Source organism: Diplotaxodon limnothrissa, linkage group LG18 (assembly GCF_057381915.1).
Source record: "Diplotaxodon limnothrissa isolate DT_005_m linkage group LG18, D_limnothrissa_male_GT1.1, whole genome shotgun sequence".
Lineage (NCBI taxonomy): Eukaryota > Metazoa > Chordata > Actinopteri > Cichliformes > Cichlidae > Diplotaxodon > Diplotaxodon limnothrissa.
The window spans coordinates 43,588,845-43,608,394 of NC_140613.1; the positions used below are offsets into that span (position 1 = coordinate 43,588,845).

The window sequence follows — 19,550 nt, forward strand, 5'->3', positions numbered from 1 at the left end:
TTCATTACATCAGCAGCAAAGACCTCAAAAAGCTGGATTTTCCTGTTCAACTGGACTAATGTGGTAACCGATGCTGACTCCATCATGCTGTACTTCCAGGTGGTGATACTCGCTGCTACAGTCATGCTGGTTTACTACTGTGAGTTCACTGACACTTTCAGTCCAGCAGAGCAGGGCTTCATTTGCAGAGATCCCACTTTGACCAAACCTGATCCTGGACCTGAGCAGAACAGCCGCATGCCACCTATAATACTGTACTCTGTGGTGAGCGGACTACCTGTTGTACTGGTAAGTCAATAGAGCTACAGAAAGCCATGCATGTTAAAGGACTGTTAGTATCTGTCAGTTAGTCGATATCTGCAGTGGATGGAACCATGCATTATTGTGCATTTCACAGCAGGTAAAATAAGTATTGAACATAAGTATTGCAGCAGGTCTCTGCAGGTGATTTCAGCAGTGCTGGAACAAAGTTCCACAACACCTTCTCAAAGTCATCAATATCTCTGAGCCCCCCACCGTCACGGCAGGGTGAGGCAGGCATGCTGTTCGAGTGGATATGTGCAAACTTTCTCCATGTGTTGGTGTTGTTCCACCTGTATCCTTTATCTGGAAGCTCTGTCCTCCTTCCACACCATACTGATATTCATGGGGAAACTGAGTCTGATGTTCAGCTGGGAAATTGTCTTTCCCATACCTGCACAGGCTCAGTCTCTAATATTCACCCTCTGTAAACACTTTGCTGATGAGCTTATGGTCAGTTTTGTAAATTGTGGTTATTTTAAGTGTCAGAGAGGATGATTATCCAGTGTATGTTTCCTGATTGTGTGATTGACGGGTTGTTAGTCGACGTTAACGGAGTTGCAGTCAGAACCACGCCCATCGCATATAATTTTAAAATACTAAAAAGGTGAAGATGAAACGTGCAATAAGGCTTCATAATGGGATTTCACAAACTGGAGGGTAACATCATGGTGGCTGTGTTTGTCTTTTCTGCTGTTTGTGGTTGCTGTACGTGGCTGTTTGGTAGGCCCCGCCCACCTCTGCATTAGCTCTGCTGATGTTTTCTCTTCAATGGGTCAAAATTAGTGTGTGGCTAAAATAGCAGAGGATGAACCTTCAATATTTTTTTTTCTCAACAAAATGTCAAATGCTAATGCTGATACATGATATGGGTTTTACTGCATGTCAATAACATATCACATAAAAACATGTGAACAAATAAAAATTTGATTTAATAGTAACTTTTAAAATCAAAGCTACATCATTGCAGCAAATTACTGGAATATGACAACGCCATCATTACTGCAAACTTTTCAGTACTGTATACTACAGCTAACATTTTCTCCAATTTATTCTTATTTAATTTATTTTGTTTTTCATTCTGTTTTTTTTTCTTCTTTTTCAGATTTCAGGGGTGGAAGTAGTCATCTTCCTCTTTTACTACAACTCAAACAACTTTTATGAGCAGGAGAAGGTTGTTGTCGTGGGAGACTGCTGCTATGTTAACCCCATGGTGCGCAGGACTGTCCGTTTCCTTGGTAATGTAAGACCAGCCCAAAATATTCCCACCATTGATTAACCCAGTTGTCGTGTCTGACATTTTTAAAATGTCCTTATAATAATGTTCTGGGCTACTGTAGAGCTAAACACAATTATGGTGTCTCTTCTAACGTTTTAGGATCAGCTATGTTTAAAATGGCCATTTTCACAGAATTTAAATGAACCGTCTATAATGTAGCCTATGTGAGTTATGCAATAGTTATGTTGGTTTAAGTTGTATACAAATATCACCTGTGTGTCTTTCTGTAGGTGTCTTTGTCTTTGGTTTGTTTACAACAGACATTTTTGTTAGTACTGGTCAGATGGTCACAGGAAGTCTGGCTCCCTACTTCCTGTCTGTGTGCCAGCCCAATTACACTGCTCTCGGCTGCCAGGATACAGCGTTCTTTGTGAGCCAGTCAGATGGCTGTACTGGTGACCCTGATGACATCATCAGAGCCAGGAAGACATTTCCCTGCAAAGAGGCTGCACTCAGTGTCTACTTAGCTGTTTACTTGGCAGTGAGTAGATCTGTCTTTAAATAATCCAACAGTCTTCACCAATGTCAATAAAGTAATATTTGGTTAAAGTGTCAGAGAAATAATCTTCCTTTTCAGATGTACATCATGTCCTGCGTTGGATCTGCAGTGGGGCGTCTGGCTGGGCCCTTTGTCAGCCTCTCATTGGTCAGTCTGGCTTTGCTAACAGGCATCAACAGAGTGGCTGAATATCGTAACCACTGGAGTGATGTTATAGCAGGACAAGGCATTGGTGCTGCTGTTGCTGTCTTTCTGGTCAGTTCCTGTTATTATTAGACTTATTCATATCAGTGTAGACTTCATTAGTGGGTCATTATGAAAAACAGATATGCCAATAAACACAGCATTTTATGCTAGCTCAAACCTGAAGTTAAATGACTGCTTATTTGTAAACCCATATATATGTATGTATGTGTGTGTGTGTGTGTGTGTGTGTGTGTGTGTGTGTGTGTACATGTGGCTGGATAGCGTAGTGGTTAGACTACACGCCTTTGGAACAGAGGATCGCAAGTTCGATTCCTGCCTGGGGCGTCTGTATCCAGTAAGGGTCCTAAGGCTAGACCCCCTATGCTAAGCAAGCCTACCGCAGACATGAGCGAGACAGATAAATATGAAGGCATGCCGGCTCGGACGTCGCCCGGATCAACAAGGTCCGCGTCAGGTGTTGAGGAACCAGGGCACCCTGACGAAAAGTGGGCTACTGGAACAAGAAGGCATCGGTGGGCAAGAGACGAAAACAGGGCGTTGTTGGAATGCTACTATGCAAGTAACCCCGGCGGAAGGGGCTACATGAATAGGATGACGGACCTATGGATTCTTCGATACCCAACATCCACAATGACGGCGAAACAACTAGTAGCTCAGTGTTCCAACATTCGAAAGAAGGGACTGCTCTCACAGCTAGAGATTGACGAGGTACAACACAAATGCTACGGCAAGGAGTCAGGACGCCAGGTCAGGGGGGAGATATCATCACCCCCACCCGAGATTGGGTACATAGCCCCAAGTGCGATAGGAGAAGGATCGTTGAGTGCGAGAGGAACTGACCTGAAAAATAGGATCATGGCCAAGCTTGAAACCTGGATCCCCCGTAGCCGTGAAGTTCCCTCAGAAGGTCTGCTAGATGATGTTAATGCAGCACTACGGGCAATACCTACAACCACGATTACCGACACTAACAAGCTGATCTACAATACGGCAACAGTGATCAGTGAGATGCTTGGCTACAAGTTGAACAGCGACAAGGGGCAGTACCCTCCATGGAGAAGGAGGCTAGAGGGCAAGATCAAAGTAGCACGGAGGGAGGTTAGCCAACTAACGGAGTTGCAGAAAGGTGCGACAAATAAGGTGCCTAAGAAATACAGCAAGCTGTCCATACCTGAGGCCTTGGAAACTGCCAAGCAAAGACTCACAGCCTTGGCCAGCCGCTTGAGGAGGTACACCAGAGAGATAGAAGGCAGGAGAATAAACCAGCTGTTCTCCACAGAACCAGCAAAGGTGTACTCTCAGTGGCAAGGGAACAATAAGAGAACAGCACCACCAAGGCTGGAGACGGAGCAATACTGGAAGAGCATATGGGAGAAGGATGCAACCCATAACGGCAATGCTCAGTGGCTAGAGGATCTGAGGGCTGACCACAGCGACCTCCCTGAACAGGGTCCAGTAACCATCACAGTGGCAGATATCCAAGAAAGGGTCTCCAGTATGAAGAGTTGGACAGCACCAGGGCCCGACATGGTTCACGCCTACTGGCTGAAGAAGCTGACTGCACTCCACGAGCGTCTGGCAGCACAAATGAACCAGCTGCTAGTTAACGAGAGACACCCGGAATGGCTAACTGAAGGCCGGACGGTCCTGATCCCCAAGGACCCCAAGAAGGGACCGGTCCCCTCCAACTACCGACCAATAACCTGCCTCAGTACTACATGGAAGCTCCTGTCAGGCATCATATCGGCTAAGATGAACAGGCACATGGGTCAATACATGAGCGGGACACAGAAAGGGATTGGCAAGAATACCAGAGGCGCAAAACACCAGCTACTGGTAGACAGAACAATCAGCCGAGACTGCAAGACCAGACTGACCAACCTGTGCACTGCCTGGATTGATTACAAGAAGGCCTATGACTCAATGCCCCACAGCTGGATACTGGAATGCCTAGAATTGTACAAGATCAATGGGACCCTAAGAGCCTTCATCAGGAACTCAATGGGGATGTGGCGTACAACACTAGAGGCCAACTCCAAGCCCATAGCACAAGTCACCATCAAGTGCGGGATCTACCAAGGAGATGCTCTGTCCCCACTGCTGTTCTGCATAGGCCTGAACCCCCTCAGTGAGATCATTAACAAGACTGGCTACGGATACCGACTACAGAATGGAGCAGTTGTCAGCCACCTCCTGTACATGGATGACATCAAGCTGTATGCCAAGAGTGAACGAGACATCGATTCACTGATCCACACTACCAGGCTATACAGCAATGACATTGGAATGTCGTTCGGACTGGAGAAGTGTAGTCGGATGGTAACAAAGAGAGGGAAGGTAGTCAGAACTGAGGGGATTGAACTACCAGAAGGCAACATTGCAGACATAGAGGACAGTTACAAGTACTTGGGGATCCCGCAGGCGAATGGGAACCATGAAGAGGCCGCTAGAAAAGCTGCAACCACCAAGTACCTGCAGAGGGTCAGGCAAGTCCTGAGGAGTCAGCTGAATGGTAAGAACAAGATCCGGGCCATCAACACGTACGCCCTGCCCGTGATCAGGTACCCTGCTGGGGTAATAGGCTGGCCAAAGGAGGAGACAAGAAAGCTCCTTACCATGCATGGAGGGTTTCACCCCAAATCCAGCACCCTGAGGCTGTACGCTAAGCGGAAGGAAGGGGGCCGGGGACTGGTGAGTGTCAGCACCACAGTCCAGGATGAGACAACGAACATCCAAGAATACATTAGGAAGATGGCCCCAACTGACCGAGTGCTCAGTGAATACCTCAGGCAGCAGAAACCCAAGAAAGAGGAGGGAGACGAGGAACCATCATGGAAGGACAGGCCCCTGCACGGTATGTACCACCGGCAGATAGAGGAGGTGGCTGATATCCAGAAATCCTACCAGTGGCTGGACAAAGCTGGACTGAAAGACAGCACAGAGGCACTAATCATGGCAGCACAAGAACAAGCTCTGAGCACAAGGGTCTATCACACCAGGCAAGACCCCAGGTGCAGGCTGTGTAAAGATGCCCCAGAGACAATCCAGCACATAACAGCAGGGTGCAAGATGCTAGCAGGCAAGGCATACATGGAACGCCATAACCAAGTGGCCGGCATAGTGTACAGGAACATCTGTGCCGAGTATAACCTGGAAGTCCCGAGGTCAAAATGGGAGATGCCCCCAAGGGTGGTGGAGAATGACCGAGCTAAGATCCTGTGGGACTTCCAGATACAGACGGACAAAATGGTGGTGGCTAACCAACCGGACATAGTGGTGGTAGACAAACAGAAGAAGACGGCCGTAGTGATCGATGTAGCGGTTCCGAATGACAGCAATATCAGGAAGAAGGAACACGAGAAGCTGGAGAAATACCAAGGGCTCAGAGAAGAGCTCGAGAGGATGTGGAGGGTGAAGGTAACGGTGGTCCCTGTGGTAATCGGAGCACTAGGTGCGGTGACTCCCAAGCTAGGCGAGTGGCTCCAGCAGATCCCAGGAACAACATCGGAGATCTCTGTCCAGAAGAGCGCAGTCCTGGGAACAGCTAAGATACTGCGCAGGACCCTCAAGCTCCCAGGCCTCTGGTAGAGGACCCGAGCTTGAAGGATAAACCACCCGCAGGGGCGTGCTGGGTGTTTTTTTTATATATATAGATATAGATATAGATAGATAGATCTATCTATCTATCTATCTATCTATCTATCTATCTATCTATCTATCTATCTATCTATCTATCTATCTATCTATCTATCTATCTATCTATCTATCTATCTATCTATCTATCTATCTATCTATCTATCTATCTATCTATCTATCTATCTATCTATCTATCTATCTATCTATCTATCTATCTATCTATCTATCTCAGAATGTACATAAGGTGCAGTTGCAGTCTAGGAGTGGGAGCAGTGTGACAGTTCAACTGTTTAGGAGGGAGATGGCGAGGGGAAAGAAACTGTTCCTGTGTTGGTTGGTCCCAGTCTGCAGGCTTCTATACCATCTGCCAGAGGGTAGCAGGTCAAAGAGTCTGTGTCCAGGGTGTGAGGGGTCTGTGATGATTATCCCTGCCTGTTTCCTGGTTCTTCAGAGGTACAGGTGCTGGATGGAGGGCAAGTTTTACTGAAATTTTAGTCATTTATTCAAAGTCAGAAAAAACGGTACAATTTAAAGCACACTTTCAAGCAGCTTTTCAAAATAATTCATCTTTCCAAGAGTAAGTTCAGCACCTTACTTCTGCACATCATTGTGTAACTTGGTCAAACATATTTAGACTCTTTCCTTAATAGAAAACCGATCTAATGGACTAAACTGCTGCAAGATACTCTCACACACACAAGCTGTGCTTGCATGGATGAACATGAATTAATTTTTTCCACTTCGTGAACAACAGTCTTAGTGGGGACAAAGATCTGGGTCACAGAAACAATGTAAACAAAAATAATAGAGCTCTATTTCCCTGCAGTAACAGGGAAGTACTTGCAATCCAAATGGTTGATCCGTGTGAAAGGAATAATTTTGAATGATCAAATGTATTCAACTTTTCTTCTATCTCTTCCTAGGTTGTTTTTGTGGTTCAGTATTTCAAAAAGAGACCTGTGATTCCCCAGAGTCCCTCAGACTCAGGCACGGCTAATACCGATGAGGTTTCCCCTGAAGTCAATCACAATATGGAGACCAGTGATAAGGTAAGGTATAAAGGACTGCACTTTATACCATGCTGTTAGGGCTAGTGGTTGAAAACATGGATAGATAGCAACAGTGGCGTTACCTGTTACCTTCGATACTCCTATATTTGAATCTTAACATTGTATTTATTTATTTATTTATTTATTTTTGGGCATCATGTTGCTTTTTAGAGCCAGAAGCGGCCATATTTGGAAGGTGGAGTACAAAGCCATCAGCTAATGCTAGCAAGCTTGGTTATCAAACTGCATTCATAAATTGACACTTAGTGTTATATGTGTTTTAAGTAATCCAAAGTGAAAACCTAAAAAAAACTGTAGAATTTGATTAACCAGAACAGAAGCACAAACGTCCATCCATCCATTCATCGATCCATCTTCTTCTGCTTATCCGGGGCTGGGTCACGGGGGCATAAGCAGAGAAGCCCACCCCTCCCTTTCCCCAGCCATCTCCTCCAGCTTTTCCGGTGGAACACCAAGGCGTTCCCAGGCCAGCCGAGAGATATAATCTCGCCAGCGTGTCCTTGACCTGCCCTTGGGCCCCCTCCCGCTGGAACATGCCAGGAACACCACACCTAGGCATCCCAGGGGGCATCCTTGTCAGATGCCCGATCCACCTCAACTGGCTCCTTTCAATGTGGAGGAGCAGCAGCTCTACTCTGAGCCCCTCCCGGATGGCTGAACTTCCCACACTATCTCTAAGGGACAGGGCAAGCCACCCATCAGAGGAAGCTCATTTCTGCCGCTTGTATCCGCGATCTCGTTCTTTCAGTCACTACTCACAGCTCGTGACCATAGGTGAGGGTAGGGACGTAGATCGACCGGTAAATTGAGATTGAAATTTTACACTCAGCTCTCTCTTCACCACAACGGACCGGTAAAGCGTCCGCATCACTGCAGCCGCAGCACCAATCCATCTGTTGATCTCCCGCTCCCTTCTCCTGTCACTCATGAACAAGACCCCGAGATACTTAAACTCCTCCACTTGGACCAGGAACTCGTCCCTGATCCAGCGTGGGCTTTTTTTGGGGTGGCTGTAGCTGAGGAAGTAGAGCAGGTCACCTACTGATCAGAAGGTTGGTGGTTCGATCCCTGGCTCCTCCAGTCTGCATGTCATGTATCCTTGGGCAAGATACTAACCCCAAGTTGCTCTCCGATGCATCCATTGGAGTATGAATGTGTGTGAATGTAGTTAGACAGCACTAAGTAGAGCGAAAGTGCTTGTGAGAATGGGTGTGACTGGGTGAATGTGACATGTTGTATAGAGTGCTTTGAGTACTCCGGGAGAGTAGAAAAGCGCTATGTAAGAATCAGTCCATTTACCATTCTGGCTGAGGACCATGGCCTCAGATTTGGAGGTGCTGATTCTCATTCCCACCGCTTCACACTCGGCTGCAAACCGTTCCAGTGCAAGCTGGAGGCCATCACGCAATGAACCCAACAGAACCACATCATCTGTGAAAAGCAGCGATGAGATTCTGAGACTACCCAGGTAAAAGCCTTCCGCCACTTGGCTGCGCCTAGATATTCTGTCCATAAAAATTACGAACAGAATCTGTGACAAAAGGCAGCCCTGGCGGAGTCCATCACCCTTCAGGAACAAGTCCGACTTATTGCCGGCTACGCATACCAAGCTCTTGCAATGGTTGTATAAGGACTGAATGGCCCGTAGCAATGGGCCAAACACTCCATACTCCCGGAGCACCTCCCATAGGACACTCTGAGGGACACGGTCAAATGCCTTCTCCAAGTCCACAAAACACATGTAGACTGGTTGGGCAAACTCCCAGGCACCCTCAAGTATCCTTGAGAGGATAAAGAGCTGGTCCAGTGTTCCGCAACCAGGACAAAAACTGCATTGTTCTTCCTGTATCTGAGGTTCGACTAACGGACGGACTCTCCTTTCCAGCACCCTGGCACAAACTTTCCCAGGGAGGCTGAGGTGTGTGCCCCCCTATAGTTGGAACACACCCTCCGGTCACCTTTCTTAAAGATGGGAACCACCACCCCGGTCTGCCAATCCAGAGGTACCACCCCTGATCTCCACGCAATACTGTAGAGGCGTGCCAACCACAACATCCCTACAACATCCAGAGCTTTCAGGAACTCAGGGCGGACCTCATCGACCCCAGGGGCTCTGCCACCAAGGAGTTGTTTAACTGCCTCAGTGACCTTGTGCCCAGGGATTGGAGGGTCATCCCCCTCATCCCCAGACTCTGCTTCCTCCACGGAAGATGTGCCAGTGGGATTAAGGACATCCTCAACTTATACCTTCCACCACCCGACAATTTTCTCCCTTCCGCAAATTGCTACCTTATCGTGGTGGAGGGGTTTGTGTTTGTGTGTCCCAAGGATCCCAGGGGTATGTTGTCTGGGGGCTTCTGCCCCCTGGTAGGGCCTCCTGGTAGGGTCTCCCATGGCAAAATGGTCTTGGCTGAGGGACCAGACAAAGAGTGATTCAGAAGATGCCTATGAGTAGAACACCAAGGGAACAGTTCACCCTGCCCGGGGAGGGTGCCCGAGGGAGAGCATCTGGTGGCCAGGCCTTAGTCCATGGGTGCCCGGCTGGGCACAGCCCAAATAAGGGACATGGGCCCATCCTCTTGCAGGCCCACCTCCCATAGAAGGCACCGTAGGGGTCAGGTGCATTGTGTGCTGGGCAGCAGCCCTTGCGAACCAATCCCCGGCTACCAAGACTAGCAGTCTGGACATGGGATGTCACCTCTCTGGTGGGGAAGGAGCCTGATTTAGTGCGTGAGGTTGAGAGGTACCGGTTAGATATAGTCGGGCTCACCTCAACGCACGGCTTGGGCTCTGGAACCAGTCACCTGGAGAGGCGCTGGACTCTGTCTCAGTCTGGAGTAGAGATGGACCGATCCGATATTACGTATTGGTATGGGTCCGATACTGACGTAAATTACTGGATCGGATATCGGAGAGAAATAAAAAAATGTAATCCAATCCATTAAATATCAAAAAAGCACCTCACAAAACTTGTGACACGGCATAACTCGGCTCATAACCGTAGAGCAGTATGCGTCACGTGATAGAGCGCCTGTGTGTATTTGTAGCCTCGCTACCAAACCAGCATTTCATCTCCGACAAAGTTATCCCAGAGAGAAGTAAAACACGTGTGTAAGTTCATCTCTGAATGTTTGTAAAGCATTCCAGCGTTAAGCTGATCTTTTTCTACGTAGCTGACGGCTGGTAACTGTGCAGGGGCGGATCTAGCAAAGTTTAGCCAGGGGGGCCGATAGGGCATGAACAAGGCAAGGCAAGTTTATTTGTATAGCGCAATTCAACAACAAGGTGATTCAAAGTGCTTTACAGAGACATTAGAAATAAAAACAAATAAAAAGCATGATTTAAAATTGATTAAAACAAGCAAACAAACAAACAAACTAATTAACAAACAAACAAAACAGTATATAAAATCAAAACAGATAAAAGCAGAACAATAGATAAAATCAGTAGTTAAAATGTTAGTTTTGAAATTTAAGCTTAAAAGTGTGGATTTGGTGCTTTATTCAAATGCAGCTGAGAACAGGTGAGTCTTCAACCTGGATTTAAATAAACTGAGTGTTTCAGCTGATCTGAGGCTTTCTGGGAGTTTGTTCCAGATATAAGGAGCATAAAAGCTGAATGCAGCTTCTCCGTGTCTGGTTCTGACTCTGGGAACTGATAAAAGACCGGATCCAGATGACCTGAGGGATCTGGAAGGTTCATACTGGGTCAGGAGGTCACTGATGTATTTTGGTCCTAAACCATTCAGAGCTTTAAAGTCCTGATGCTGGTCTATAAAGTCTATCCTCTGACGGACAGGCAGCCAGTGTAAAGACCTCAGAGCTGGACTGATGTGGTCCACTTTTTTGGTCTTAGTGAGGACTCGAGCAGCAGAGTTCTGAATGAGCTGTAGTTGTCTGACTGATTTTTTTAGGTAGACCTGTAAAGATGCTGTTACAGTAATCAAGCCTACTAAAGATGAATGCATGGACTAGTTTTTCCAGGTCCTGTTGAGACATCAGATCTTTTATCCTTGAAATATTCTTGAGGTGATAGTAAGCTGATTTTGTTATTGTCTTAATGTGTTTTTCTAAGTTTAGGTCTGCATCCATCACTACACCCAAATTTCTCGCCTGGTTTGTGGTTTTTAGATGTATGGATTGAAGTTCTCTGGTGACCTGTAATCGTTTTTCTTTGGCGCCAAAGACTATTACCTCAGTTTTGTTTTTGTTTAGCTGGAGAAAATTGTGGCACAACCAGTCATTAATTTCCTCAATGCATTTACCAAGAGCCTGTACAGGGCCTTGGTCTCCTGGTGACACTGTGATATATATTTGTGTGTCATCTGCATAGCTGTGGTAGTTTATTTTGTTGTTCTTTATAATCTGTGCCAGTGGGAGCATGTAGATGTTAAACAGAGGGGGTCCTAAGATGGAACCTTGGGGAACTCCACATGTGATACTTGTCTGCTCAGATGTGAAGTTACCTATTGATACAAAGTATTTCCTGTTTTCTAAGTATGTTTTGAACCAGTTTAGTACAGTTCCTGAAAGACCTGCCCAGTTCTCCAGTCGTTTGAGTAATATGTTGTGGTCAACTGTATCAAATGCTGCACTGAGATCCAGTAAAACTAAGACTGACATTTTTCCACGGTCTGTATTCAGACATATGTCATTAAACACTTTGGTCAGAGCGGTTTCAGTGCTGTGGTTCTGTCTAAAGCCTGACTGGAAGGCATCATAGCAGTTATTCTGTTTTAAGAAGTAACTGAGCTGTTGAGAAACTGCTTTTTCAATGATCTTACTTAAAAATGGGAGATTTGAGATCGGCCTGTAGTTGTTCATTTGTGTCTTGTCAAGATTGTCCTTTTTCAGTATAGGTTTTATTACAGCAGTTTTTAGTGGTTCCGGAAACACACCTGACATTAAAGAAAAGTTGACGATCTGTAACAGGTCTGACTCCAAAGTCTTTGAGACCTTTTTGAACAAACTTGTTGGCAGGACATCTAAACAGCAAGAGGAGGAGTTCAGTTGACCTAAGATGTCCTCCAGGTCTTTGCTGTTAATAGGGTGAAACTGTTTCATGGTGTTTAAACAGTTTTTTGGTGGACACAGTACATAGTCTGGATCTGCTGTTGATGTACCAATTGCTTGTCTAATCTTTTGGATTTTTTCTGTGAAGAATTTAACAATAGCAACCCCTCCTCCTCTCCTGCTCACACTCTCGTATACAGGGGTAGAAGAGCTTCTCTGTCTCGTAGGAAGTGAAGGCCAGTCGGTTTCAGAGATTTCAGCTCGCTGTGCCCTGCCTGTGATACGTCCTCCCCCTTCCAGGAGACATGATTTATGTCTTGGTTTTGCACCAAGACAGTCCAAGGGGGGATTATCGCTTGAGGATTTATAATAGTGCACAAAGTCTACTTTCTTGGTCATGTTATCTGTGCTCCTTAGCTGTGTACTAGCTTGCTCATCGCCATTGTTTTGAATCAAAGGCAAGGTTGTTTCATTTCCACACAGTCCATTTACCTCCACGTTTACTTCTAAGCGATGAATTTTTGTCTCCAGTACTGCAATCTTCTGCAGGAGGCTGTGGTAGTCATCTGTGGAGAGGGAAGGCATCTTGTTGCTAGTTAGCCTAGCGGTTAGCACCATTCCAGGCTATTGAGGCTGCTCGGTGCCCAGACGCTGTAATCAGCTGTGTTTAGGCCACAGACACACGGAGCGCTGAGGATAAGGTAACTATAAAGATAAGATAAGATAACCTTTATTAGTCCCACACGTGGGAAATTTGTTTTGTCACAGCAGGAAGTGGACAGTGCAAAAGTTATGACGCAAAAATTAGAATACAATAAGAATAAATACAGTACACAGCTGTACAGAATAGAATAAAATAATATACTATATACAGTAGAATAAAATAGAATAAAAATATACAATAAGATAAAAATAGAATACGAATGCTATATACAACTGAGTAAAAATACAACGATGCCAGAAAAGATTATTGCACTTAGTGTTATTGCACATGTGTGGATGTGTGTGTTTGTTCAGTTAAAGTCTTTGTTGTGGAGTCTGACAGCAGTGGGGAGGAAAGACCTGCGAAATCTCTCCGTCCCACACCGTGGGTGCCGCAGTCTCCCACTGAAGGAGCTGCTCAGTGCTGTCACAGTCTGCTGCATGGGGTGGGAGACGTTGTCCAACAGGGATGACAGCTTAGCCGCCATTCTCCTGTCACTCACCACCTCCACTGGGTCCAGAGGGCATCCTAGAACAGAGCTGGCCCTTCGGATCACCCTGTTCAGTCTCTTCCTGTCCCCAGCAGAGATGCTGCCGCCCCAGCAGACCACACCATAAAAGATAGCAGAAGCCACCACAGAGTCATAGAAGGTCTTCAGGAGTGGGCCCTCCACCCCAAACGACCTGAGTCTCCGCAGCAGGTACAACCTGCTCTGCCCTTTCCTGTAGAGGGCGTCTGAGTTATGAGTCCAGTCCAGTCTGTTGTTCAGATGAACACCAAGGTACCTGTAGCTGTCCACAGCCTCAATGTCCATACCCTGGATGTTCAGTGGTTGCAGTGGAGAATGCTTGTGCCTGCGGAAGTCTACCACCAGCTCCTTGGTTTTACTGGCGTTGATCTGGAGGTAGTTCAGCTGGCACCAGTCCACAAAGTCTTGAGTCAGTCCTCTGTACTCCTTGTCGTCCCCATCAGTGATGAGGCCGACTATTGCAGAGTCATCAGAGAACTTCTGCAGGAAGCACTGGGTGGAATTGTGGGAGAAGTCTGCAGTGTAGATGGTGAAGAGGAACGGAGCCAGAACCGTTCCCTGTGGGGCCCCCGTACTGCAGACGACCCTGTCCGACACACAGCCCTGAGTCCTCACATACTGTGGTCGGTCGGTGAGGTAGTCCAAAATCCAGGTAGTGAGGTGATGGTCCACTCCAGAGTTCTCCAGCTTGTCCTTCAGAACCGAGGGAAGAATAGTGTTGAAGGCACTGGAGAAATCAAAGAACATGATTCTCACAGTGCTTCCAGCGGTCTCCAGGTGAGCGAGGGAACGATGTAGGAGGTGAATGACGGCATCATCCGCTCCAATGCCAGGCTGGTAGGCAAACTGAAGTGGGTCCAGTGATGAGCTTATTAGGCGCTGAAGCTGAGCCAGGACCAACCGCTCCAGGGTCTTCATCAGGTGGGATGTCAGAGCCACCGGCCTGTAGCTGTTGAAGTCCTTGGGGCGTGAAGTCTTTGGCACTGGTACAACACAGGAGGTTTTCCAGAGTTGTGGGACTCTTCCCAACCTCAGGGAAGAGTCCCACAGCTCTGGAAAAATGTTGCTGTTTCTGTTAAGAACACTTTGGTCCTAATGATCTATAAGTGTCCAGAAGCTATCGCAGGTAAGCTCATACGGAAAAAAGGGAAAAAAGTCAGCATAAAAATCAATAAAAATCAATACAAGAAGCAAAGCATTTAAAGAGCAAAGAGACGAAGCGTCCACACTCACAAAGGGGGAAACACAAACAGGGAAAAGGGGGCACAAAGACATACTTTTCTTTCTTATTCTCATTTAAAATGTCTAGCTTTTAATAAATAATTGTCTGAATCTTACACCCAAAGTTTTAATCTGATGTAAAGTATATAGAAGTCCATTACTGTATATAGTAACTGTTAAGTCTAATATACCCCAGTAAGCTATACTACTTTTTCCTTTGGGAAGGTACCATCTGTGCAGTCTGCAGTTCTGTAGAAGAAAGATGTTGAATCTATTTAATTATTCTTGAAAAATAATTAATTTTGGTGCATTTTTTTTCACACTGCATCAAATTAAAGTTGATTACGTCGATTAAGCATCATGAGGTGGAGGGTGGGTGGTGGTTCCCTATTTTATTTATTTTATTTTTTTGCTGGGAGTTTGCAACCCTATTAGTTAGCAGAAATATTAAGCAACCTAAGTACTCTTTAAAATACCAGAATAGGAAGAATGGAGCAGGTTTAAGTTTATTAGATTGATCAGTATTGCTGAACTGTGAAATATTTTGGGTGCAGTGTATTTTTTTTTACATACAGGTATAACAGAATAGCTTTAATGTTGTTGTTTATTTAAACTTGAGTATGAACTTATACAAAATGCAGCAAGATATTAAAAAAACAGTTTTATTGATTAGAAAACACACTATATCGGATTCATATTCGTATCGGTATCGGACATAAAAAAGTGGTATCGTGCCATCTCTAGTCTGGAGTTGCCCCTGGTGAGAGGCGGCGGGCTAGGGTGGGTATCCTAGTATCCCCTCGGCTTGCTCCCTGTGTGTCTGGGTTTCTCCCAGTGAACGAGAGGGTTTGGTCCCTGTGCCTTTGGGTCGGGGAACGGGTCCTGACTGTCATCCGAGTGACGGTTCAGAGTACCCAGCCTTCTTGGAGTCCCTGGGCGGGGTGCTGGAGAGTGCCCCGCCTGGGGACTCCAATGCTCATGTGGGCCACGACAGTGAGACCTGGAGGGGTATGATTCGGGGGAACGGCCTCCTGGATCTGAACCCGAGTGGTGTTATGTTGTTGGGCTTCTGTGCAAACCACAGTTTGGCCATAACTAACTCTATGTTCGAACATAAGAGTGTCCATAAGTGCATGTAGCATCAGGACACCCTAGGCCACAGGTTGATGATCGATTTTATAATCATATCACCAAACCTGTGGCCATATGTTCTGGACAACCGGGTAAAGAGAGGGGCTGAGCTGTCAACTGATCACCATCTGGTGGTGAGTTGAATCAGGTGACGGGGGAGGACACTGGAAAGACCTGGTACACCTAAATGTATAGTGAGGGTGCACTTGGATTGCCTGGCAGAGGCCCCAGTCCGTGAGATCTTCAACTCACACCTCCGGCAGAGAGTCAACAGCATTCTGAGGGAGACTGGGGGAGACCACCCAGGAGGATATATTACTTATGACATAATACTATTAAAAAGACTAAAAAAGGCACTAACGTCACAAACAAGATGGAGAGGTCCAGTTCAGTGACTTGAATACGTGGAAGTAGAGTCAGTAAGGACCAAACTTTTTGCACCAGACTACAGATGCTGAAGTTAACATCAGTGTCTGTCAAGTTACTTGAAAAAAGTAATCAGTAACTAATTACTGATTACTTCCCAAAAAAGTAATCCCGTTACTTTACTGATTACTTATTTTCAAAAGTCTTTAGTTACTTAGTTACTTTTTAAAACATGATTTATCCCCTGAATAGGTACTAAAGCAATAGATCTTTCAGCCCAATTCTACTTTTTCTACATAATCCATCATACAAAATGTAATCAAATGAAAAAGTCTCTTTTTAAAACTTGTTTTATTAGTTTTAATCTTTTAACTTTATGCATCAAGCAAACATTAAATTATATGCAACATTCTCTGACTGGAAGAAATTTGTTTAGCATTTAAACCTATTTTCTGCACATTCCAGCACATAAAATAAAATTGTTTTTTTGTGTTTACACTCAGTCTTTCAAATAGATGCACGTAAAACACAGCAGAAAATAAATAAAATCAAAGACTAGCGGTCCTGTTGCTCTATTTTCACCTGTAAAGCAGGAGTGGGCAGGCGGATATTTGCCCTGGTGCAGGTGAGCCGCAGCGGTCAGTGGAAGGATACGGCAGTTTCTCTGTGAATTTCACATTCCCGTGGCAGCGCACTGTCGGTGCTTGCTCGGACGTTTAGGGGTTTGTTTCGCTGTAAAAAGAAATTTTCTTCCCACACAGTGAACAGCGGACGCTAATGATTTTGTCACTTTTTACAGAATCAAACTCAAAGTAAGGTCAGTACTTCCATGCTTTAAACGCTGCACGCTCACACTCTCTGCCACACTTGTTATATTATCCATTGTTGATCTGCACACAGCTGTTGCCACGAACATCACACTCGCTTACGTCACTGTCACGAGACACTCTTGCAAAAAAATCATGGTTTTAGTAACGCAGTAACGCAGCATACTAACTGGAAAGTAACAGTAATCTAATTACCTTTTTTGCAATAGTAATCCCTTACTTTACTGGTTACTCGAAACGCGTTACTGCCCATCTCTGTTTTTTTTTTTGTTTTGTTTTTTTGCCTGTCCCATTTGGTTCTTTAGCCGTCAGAATTGTTGTCTGAAGACCAACAAGGATACCCAATGGATTTATTTTGCCAAATGGATCATCATGGCCTTGCCGTATTGGTCCATTTGATCGACCTTTGTTTTTATTATTTATTATATTTTATTTTCAGATGTTACAGACGGGACAGACATGAGTGAGGGATAGGAAAGGGAGAGAGAAAGAGGAAGGAAAAGAAAAACAGAAGGGGAGAGGGACAGTGAGAAAGGGGGGGAGAAAAAAAATCTCCTGGATCACCTGTTGAGAGAAGAAGAATAGAAAACAAGCAAAAAAAAAAAAAAAAACCAAAGCAACATACTAAACACAACACCATCGGATTAATCTAGCTAAGTGTAAACAGCAGTAAATACTAAATATTCAATGTTGTTGTGCAGCACGCAGAACAGACAGCGCACAATGTGCTTTGAAGTAGAAGCCAAGAAAGGTGTAATTTAAGTCTACGAACAGTGAACACCCGTGTGCACACCTGTGTGGATCAGCGTGCTTGTATTCAAATGGTTTCCACATGTAATGGTCTGCAAGAGGATGTAGAGAGCCATAGCCCCGCCCCCCAGGGCATGAAGCAGGCATGGAGGAGATCCAGGCCCCAGACATCCAGAGGCCTCAGAGTGCGAGAGCCCAAGGAGGACCACCGGAGGGGCATCCGTGCCACCCTCATGGGAAGGGCTGAGGATCCCCAGACGAGGCGTCACCCAGTAGCCACCGAGCAGAAGCTAGAGGGGGCTGCACCGGCGTGCCCGCCGGCTCTGCCGGCAGCCAGCTGTGCCAGAGTGAACCGAGCCGCAGGCCCAGAGGCCGGAGGCCCGAGGTCCCCCCGCACCCCGGAGGAGGCCTGACCGAGCAACAGGCGCCAGGCCCCGCCAGGTAGCCACTGGGAGTGACGCCGTTAACATGCCCACCCTCAAGGCCCTATATATATGTGTGTGTTATGAGAGTGTGAGTAATGTGGATGTCTAAGTTGTGAGATAAAATTGAGGCACAGGTGGCCAGAAGGGGACAGGGGGGGGGGGGGGGGGGAAATGTCTCCCCTGCACCCTTGTGACACACCCGCACCCCAAGGCCCTACCTGTGTGGGTGAGTGTGGTGGAGCGGGAAGAGGGAGGTAGTCGGGGATGGGGAGGAAAAGGAGGGAGGGGAGGATGCCCCTCCCTAGGGCCAGCTCCCCCGCTGACCCCAGTAGGCACCCCCGTCCTCTGGTACCCACCAAGGCAAGGGAGCCCAGGTCCATCCAGACCGGGGCCTACGGTAGCACTGCCAAGCCCCACAGGACCCGGGGCAGCCCACCCTACCCCACCGCAGAGGAAACTGTACCCACCCCAACATTCAATCGTCTCCCAGACTACACAAGACAACAGACACCCAGGTTAAGTTTATTCTCCACCTCTCCTATGTCTCTCCCCCACCTGCAGAGTGGACTCCTGCAAGGATGGAACAACCTCCCCGCCAGTTGAAGAGCCCCCCAGTTAGGCCGATGCACAAGAGGCCCCCTGCGCCAGGGCTGAGCCCTTGTGCACCCACCCGCCCACAACCTCGGTGACACACCGACGAGGACCGAAGCCCCCAAGGCCCAGCCAGAGCCCTAGCACGGAGGCGAGGCACCCCCGAACCCCAAACCCCCACGCCTGCCCCGGATCCACTCAGGGGCAGCCAGGCCACCAGGCCAGTAACCTACATCCACCAGTACAGACCATCCTCCAGCCCCGCTGCACGCAGCCACGAGGAGAACAACCTCTGAGAGCGACCAGAGCCACTAACCAGGTTATGAACGCAACCCCCGGGGTAAGCCCTCCAGGGATAACATCTCTAGGGGTCCTCCAGCCGCCCTAAGCCCGTCCCAACTCCATATCAACCACAGTAGCTAAGGCGGGACCAAACCACGACCCCCTACCCCCACTAGGTGATGGAGCCGATCAAAGGAGCCCAGAGGGATTGATCTAATGTGGTGGCAGAGGCTATATCGAGACTAATGTGATCTATTAGAAGGTTTCTATATTGGCTAGAATTAAGATTATTTTTATTTTTCCAGTTCATGAGGACTGTTTTCTTGGCGATGCATAGGGCAGTAAAAACCATGTGGACTGTATTAGTTTCTGTAGTGACCTCATCCAATTTTCCCAACAAGCATACTAAAGGGGAGGTTGGAATTTTACATTTCAGACACTTTGATAAGTCTTCACATATCTCGCGCCAAAACTTCTGCACTGGTGGACAGAACCAAAGAGCGTGGATGTAATTGTCTGGTGTATTGTCTTGACAGTGTGAGCAGTTGTTGGAAGATGTAAAGCCCATCTTGAACATCCGATGACCTGTATAGTGCACTCTATGTAGTATTTTGTACTGTATTAATTGCAGACTGGGATTTTTAATCAATTTAAAGGTTTTTAAGCATACCTGAGACCAGAAGTTTAGGTTTAAGCTGACTGATAAATCTGCTGCCCATCTC

General features: G+C 46.7%; 1 protein-coding gene across 1 annotated transcript; it reads left to right on the plus strand.

Annotated features, from left to right (window-relative positions):
* Positions 1-84: 84 nt before the first annotated feature.
* LOC146614293 (phospholipid phosphatase-related protein type 5-like) lies at positions 85-18,842 on the plus strand. Its single transcript, XM_085378638.1, has 8 exons — positions 85-288; positions 1,406-1,538; positions 1,810-2,060; positions 2,157-2,333; positions 6,845-6,975; positions 15,292-15,464; positions 18,517-18,640; positions 18,749-18,842. Exons 1-8 carry the CDS (start codon positions 85-87, stop codon positions 18,840-18,842), a joined length of 1,287 nt encoding a protein of 428 aa, XP_085234764.1.
* The last annotated feature ends 708 nt before the right edge of the window (positions 18,843-19,550 follow it).

Excerpts from the sequence above, each read along its gene's own strand:
- LOC146614293 (XM_085378638.1), top strand. The coding sequence starts at position 85 with ATGCTGTACTTCCAGGTGGTGATACTCGCTGCTACAGTCATGCTGGTT. Across the intron at positions 289-1,405 it reads GCGGACTACCTGTTGTACTG|ATTTCAGGGGTGGAAGTAGT; the intron begins GTAAGTCAATAG and ends CTTCTTTTTCAG. Across the intron at positions 2,334-6,844 it reads CTGCTGTTGCTGTCTTTCTG|GTTGTTTTTGTGGTTCAGTA; the intron begins GTCAGTTCCTGT and ends ATCTCTTCCTAG.